The 7,106-nt window shown below is 38.5% G+C and overlaps 1 protein-coding gene across 1 annotated transcript in view; it reads left to right on the forward strand.

The window, feature by feature from the left end:
* Positions 1-7,106, forward strand: part of SCIN (scinderin) — a 118,681-nt gene that overhangs the window by 90,397 nt on the left and 21,178 nt on the right. Inside the window, exons 6-8 of the mRNA XM_019508497.1 lie at positions 2,955-3,087; positions 4,517-4,605; positions 6,125-6,340. Coding sequence (XP_019364042.1) covers positions 2,955-3,087; positions 4,517-4,605; positions 6,125-6,340 — 438 coding nt within the window. The remainder of the gene's footprint in view (positions 1-2,954; positions 3,088-4,516; positions 4,606-6,124; positions 6,341-7,106) is intronic.

Genomic DNA, 7,106 nt, shown 5'->3' on the forward strand with positions numbered 1-7,106 from the left:
ATATACTTCCTTTCCCAAGTGTAAGGATTAGAAGAAGAGTATTTTTTCTGGAAAATTTTGGGGAGTATTTGGAAAAAATATATGCAATTATCTCCTCTTTCCAAATATTCTCAAATTGAGCTTTGAGAATATTTCAGTCTGTAAGATGAGTGAATTATGGTGACAACATTTGGAATAAGTTATTCAAAATATAGGGATATTTATTAAATACATTTTACAACAAATCATGTGCGACTAACTAATAGAGAGCCATCACTCTTCGCATATGTCATATCAATCAGTGATAGAGTTAATCAACATTTTTCTTTCAAAACTTTTTTTGGACAAGAAAAATGGGCTTTTTTGACTATAAATAAATGAATTCCATGAATTGTTGTTTAATGGAAATTTTTAATATTTTTTTCAACGTCACAAAAATATTTAAAGTTAAATATCCCTCTTCATTAATAGTTTTGTCTTTGATTTCTTTTCCTTATTTGGCCCCTTAATTAGAAACTTATAATTATTCTGGTTTATTTGGAGGAGGGGAAAGGGTGAGGCTTGAAAAGTTATAAAAATTCAGAACTTTTGGAATAATGATAAAAATGATTGTTTTCAGTTATGTGAAGAGTGAAATGTATTTATAAGACCAGGTCTATTCAGCACTGAAATCTAGACTCTCTTGTCTCCTTTAAACTTCTATGGGGATAGAAAGAGTCCAGAATTCAATGCTGACCAAAGCTGGACTTATAAATGCATTGCACTCTTCCCCTAACTGAAAACAGTCACTTTTAGCATTATTCCAAAAGTTCTGAAATGATTCCTTCATGATTTCTTGCTGTGTTCCCTCTCTCAAAACTATGTATATCCAGTTCTTATTTATTATTCCAGCCCTGCAAAAACTGGTCCATGCTTAACCTTACACTTGGTGAATACACACTCACATCTTTGCAGGATTGTGGACAATTTTAGTAAAACGTATGAATACTAATTATGAACAAAGTAATCTTATACAGTGTTCTACATGTATTTAAATAGTAATGAGCCAGCTATCATAAAATATTCTGGTGATCCTGTGAACTCTTCTGTCCGTCTGCTTTCAAATCCTGCAAGTACATCTCTTAATTCTGTTTTGTGTGTGCTGGAATATAGTGATGAAAAATGACAATTAAATCTACAGCATAGATTCATTATATAAATTTAAAATCTGTATCCCATTATGATAGTTAACTTAAGTTTGAATTATGCAGCTGTCTCTCATGCTTCACAGTATATGGTTATCACATAACCTAGAAAAATTATGTAATTAAAATCAATATTGAACTATTTCAAATACAAAGGAAAGATCAGTGGAAGAATGGCACATTTAACCACAATGATAGAGTTGTTGCTAGCCAATCTAGCAATAAAGGAATGAATTTTAAAAGCCATTAAAAATCATCTCCTTTTTATGCTCTTGCAAATAATGACACCTGTTGGTAATTGTGGGTGTGAATCAACAGCCAGGTTGCAGAGCAGATCTAATGTAATTATTTCTTATGACGTGAGAGTAGTTTATGAGTAAAGGTATTTTATTCATGAATCTTAGGGTTGGACACATTTATAGTTAGCTCAAAAGCTGTAGTTCAGGACATGATGAGCCTTTGGCTACAGGAGGAATTGCTTGTGAGATGATGAGGCCCAAGAGTCTCAGCAATTCAGTAGGGCCTATAGGGTGCATGGAAGAACTTAGTTTTTAACTGTGAATCATTCATAGAACAAAACATTTAACTAGCAGGTGGAGAAAAAAGGATTTATTAAATTATCTGTAAGAAAGGAAACCAACAGAAAAGTAATAACATAGCTCCCTCTGTTGTCTGTAAAGTGAAAAGAATCAAACTTTTAAAAATCCCTTTAGCTGTTGCTACTTTTCAGTCACTCACAGATTTTATCAAGTCATTTCTAAAAGAAAGAATTCACAAGGTTGGTATCATATACTTGGATTTCAGAAAGGCCTTTGACTTAAAATTGGGAAAATGCGGCCTCAACTACTTTACAATCCAGTGGCTAGTAACTGGCTCCGAGATAGGACTCAGAGAGTATTAATGGATGGCACTGAGTCAACATGGCAGAAGGTGAGCAGTGGTGGCCCTCAGTGTTCAGTACTCAGACCGGTGCTTTTGTACATGTTCATCAATTATTTGGATTCAAGTGTTAAAAGTGTTCTGGAAAAGTTCGCCGACGACACCAAATTATGGGGGGTGCAGTCATGTTTGAGGACAGGTTGGGGATACAGGCTGACCTGGACAGACTTGCAAAGTGGGAGAATCAAAACCTGCTTATCTTTAACATGGAGAAATGAAAAGTGCTCCATCTGGGGAGAAATAGTTCACAACACACAGGCTTGGCTGTGCTACACTTGCCAGCACGGCAACTGAAAGAGACCTTGGGGTTGTGATTCACCACAGAATGAACATGAGACACCAATGAGATAGCTGGAAAAGCCAATAAAACATTGGCATGCATCTACCGATGCATCTCAAGCAAGACCGAGGAGGAGAGGCTGAAAGTCATGTTAGTGTTCAGCCTGGAGAAAAGAACTTAGAGGAGACTTGGTGGCAGCCTGTAAGTATATAAGGGGCATACATCAGGGTCTCGGGGAGCATCTGTTCACCAAGGCACCCCAGGGGAAGATGAGAAACAATGAACACAAACTGCTTGAAGATCGCTTTGGATTGGACATAAGGAGAAACTTCTTCATGATTCGAGTGCCTAGGGTCTGGATCAGACTTCCCCCAGAGGTGGTACAATCACCTACCTTGGAAATCTTTAAAAGTGACTTGATGCACACCTTGCTTTCATGTCCAAGTTCAGGGGCTGGACCTGATGATCTCGTGAGGTCCCTTCCAGCCCCTAGCATCTATAAATATATGAAAATCTATGAATTTGAGAGTAAAAGGTTCAGTTGCTTGAATGTGAAATTACTGCATTATCAGGTATCAGATGCAAGCGGGTCCATGAAGGTGTCAGTGGTTGCAGAGGAAAACCCATTCTCTAGGGCTATGCTTTTGTCTGAAGAGTGTTTCATTTTGGACCAGGGTGCAGCAAGAAAGATCTTTGTGTGGAAAGGTAAGAGATGACTTTCCTTCTCAGGTATTTGGGAAGTTGATGCATAATCCTATACTGCCAGGACTTGGGAAGGCCACATAACACACATCAAACACATGGGAGAATAACAGTCCATGCACAATATCCTTTAAATCCCTTCTCACATGAAATGTTTCCTTGGGTTCAGCAGTAGATAAAAAAACTGCTCAGATGAGTAAAGGATTTCAAGGACTGGTTCATGGGTATATCGTGGGGATATTCTGCTTGTATATCATAGCATGTATTAGCTCAAAGCTTAAGTTCTATAAAGCAGTTATGAAAAAGTATAAAGAACTTGGAAGAGGCTCATTTATCAAATCATTACAACCAGAGGCAAAATCCAGAGACCGGATGTTTAATTCTGAATATATACTGTATTCACATATGCAGTACTGCTAAAACTTCAGACCCAAATGTAGAGTGCAAACCATGCTCAAGGTAGTATATTGAGAATCACTTAAAAACTAAGGTTTATCATTATTTTAACATTCCCTTTTTTTTCCTTCCCCTTATAAACATTCTTCTGTGCCAACTTCAGAGCTTGCAACAGTGGAACTTTGATGACAGCACATTTTCCTTGTAATAGCATGCTGCTGAAAAGTCAAGAATATCAGAATATCTCACAGCTAGCTAGAGCTCCAGCTAGAGCTAATGAGTAATGTTCTCTGTTTTCTGACTAAGACATAATTCTCAACAAATTAATTGTGGCACTTGCATTTCATTTTACTATGTGCGGTAGCAAATCTCACATCAAGTCAGTTGTCAATCTTCTGGAGTCAATCCGGGAAGTATTTCAAACTTGATGACAGAAAAAAAAAATCATCTGCAGAATGCATAAGTATCATTCAAGCAGAGAAATGTTTAGGAGGGCTGTATGTCTGCCCATGACATACTGTTCCTTGCATCCTCACTTTGCCATCTTGTGCTACCAATATAAACTATAACCGTTATTAGTCACCAAGTCTGTTGTCTTAGGCTGCTTTCTTGTACTGAGGCTCCAGCAGAATGGCTTAGGAAATTCAGATGTGGCCTTTGGGGTAAGTAGTGGCATGGTGCAGAACAGAACCAGTCTACAGTACAATCCCACAGAGTGTTTCAGGGGTATTAAAAACCTTTGGCTGAACAAGAAGCAATGGATAGAGAACAGTGGTAGTGGATGACATGGCCAAATATCAGTGCAAACAAATAAGCAAGTGATCAAGTAATTTTGCATTTGCTTTCTAAACCAATACAAGAAATATAGGCAGTTTTACTTGGTAAGAGTGTGTTTGGTTTTTCTTTTTTTGTTTGTTTGTTTTTTGTTTTGATTTGTTTTTTACTAGTTCTACTTTTAGTTTTTAGTTTTATAATTGTATAAGCCTGAGGTAAGAGTAGGGTTCCCTCTGTCATCTTGTCCATGTATTTTAATCAGGCAAAGTTGCTAACCCACAAGAGAGAAGGACAGCCATGAAGACTGCTGAAGAATTTATACAGCAAATGAATTACCCTGCCAACACTCAGGTACGAGATGTTTGTGAGATAATACAATGAGAGACTGAAAGATTCTTTTCAATACTGATGAATTATTACATATGTACATTGTCTAGTAATTAATTTGGCCAGTAGATTTGTTCAATTTATAGATCAAAATCATTTAAAACATATACCTAGCAGCACTGATGCAGGATGTTCCAGTGTTGGCTCTCACAGGGTACATCTACACATTCATTGATGTGCTTTTGCTATTGTATATTACATTTAGTACTTCCATTGTGACATACTAGAAAAGGGCACATTAGCCTATTTTAGGGCACATTAGGGAAAGCACATGGTTTTTTAGTGATGCTTTAATGTGCATTAAAATAGGCTAATGCTCATTGAAGCACACATGTAGACGCACCCACAGTTATCCAAAAGGCTGGAGACATTTGCACAAGTTCAGCTACTTAAATTGGTGAGTCATATACATTTGTTATTCCTCATTTAAAGTAAGGCAGTTTGTTCAATCTTTCCCACACACTGGACATGTCTACATGAGATGCTATATCACCATAGCTATGTGCTATGGTGATATAGCATCAGCGGGCACAAACCGTGATGACAACACTACAGCGACATAGAAATGAGCTCCTTGCTGTAGTGAATCGCTACAGCGACATAGTGGCTAAAAATAACTGCGCTGCCAGGATGGTGCAGTAACAGTTGTTACTGCACCATCATTTAGTACTTCCTAAAGGAAGTAATATATGATAGTGCAGCAACAGCTGCACCATGGGGGCATGTGTAGACACACTCAGTATCTGGCTTCAATTCTATATCTCATATTTTATTAACAAAATAAAAAAAAATCATGTAATACATGGAACACCCCCTCCACACTCTACTCTAGCCTAAGCTTCTTGTCTCAGGTGTCAGACTCCAAGTGATGTGATGTGGCCCATTCCTTCCTAAGGAACTCCTTTGCGAGGAAGTAGGGTGTGCATCAGAATTCAAAGAAGCCAACCTAATCTCTGATAGGAGCTTGCTCCATGGTTGAAGGCCCATTGCTAAGATCTCTCTTTTCCAGGATCTTACCAGGTCAACAACCCTTGTGTCCACTGTATATTGTAGCTGCTTTCATGATTTTTTATAGTGAAAAGGAAGACTCTGAAATAACTTAGGGCTGTATTTATTTAGAACCTTATAAATTACAAGTGAGGGTTTCAGTTAGATTTGGAGGTAAATAGGTAGCCAATATTCAGTGCTAAGACCTGATATCATTCAGTTCTTGATCTTGGTTAACAGATGTATTGATTGGTGCTACTTTTAATTTCTGCCACCATTCTGTCTACCTCCAGATATAGGTAATATAATCTAACTTAGAGGTGAAATGAGCATGGAACACAGTAGTCGCATCTCATTTGAGAGGCTCTCAAAACCAGCAATAGTAAAGCAATTACCTATCAAAAATATTCCGCTTCACTCTATGCTGCACAATTTGAAAGCAGTTGTATTAGTAAAATAGTGACTTTCTTCCCTCATCCCTTTTCTTTAACTTCAGATTCAAGTTCTTCCAGAAGGAGGTGAAACTCCAATCTTCAAACAGTTCTTCAGAGACTGGAAGGATAAAGATCAAAGTGTTGGCTTTGGGAAAGTGTATGTCACTGAGAGAGTGGCTAGAATTAAACAGATTGAATTTGATGCTACCAAGTTGCATGAATCTCCACAAATGGCTGCACAACACAATATGGTAGATGATGGTTCAGGGAAAGTGGAGGTAATGTGTCTTTTTTTATTACAGTCCAACTCTCCTGTTGCAGAGTTAAACTACTGTATAGTGTTACTGTTTGTTTTCTAAAATCAGCAGCTTTATGCCTCAAAAGCATTTGGGGGGGAGTGAGTAAATCCCTTTGTTAGTTTATTATTCTGCAGATTGCTTTGATGCCCATGGAAAATGCCATATCAGTAACTTAGTACAAATAAAAAAGTAGAATGGCTGTTCTTATTAACAACTTTAAAATAAATGCTTTAGACATAAATCTTATTCAAAAGAAACATTGCTCCCTTCCCTCTACTTGCAATCCAGAGAGTTAAAGTATATGGGTACAATTCTGGCCCACTTAAGTAATTGAAGCCTGTGGCAAAAAGCCACCTTTGTTTCTCCCCAAAACTCTCTGCCCGGTGACACTGTGATTTAAATCTCTGTGCTGTGACCATTCAATTAGGATGGGCCCAGCACACAGGGGACCACACCCTCAGCCTGTCTCTTTAGGGAACTGGAGCTGGCTGCATTCCTGAGGGAGGGGGGAAACCTGTTCCGTCTGCTTACGTGACTGGTACCTGGGTGAGGGGCATCTACCTGGGGAGCTGGAATCTGCCCGGTAACAGGTGATGCATTTCAAATTGGTTGGCTGACAGCCAACTGGGGCTGACCTCTGCTGGCCCAGGCGAATGAGGTCACAGGGGCTATATAAGTTAGGACGGGGAAGGAGGCGGTCTCTCCTGCCATGAGGTGACGCAGCAGCCAGGCAGGGGACAGAGAA

Source organism: Gavialis gangeticus, unplaced genomic scaffold, assembly GCF_001723915.1.
Source record: "Gavialis gangeticus isolate Ggan-Ray unplaced genomic scaffold, GavGan_comp1, whole genome shotgun sequence".
Taxonomy (NCBI): domain Eukaryota; kingdom Metazoa; phylum Chordata; order Crocodylia; family Gavialidae; genus Gavialis; species Gavialis gangeticus.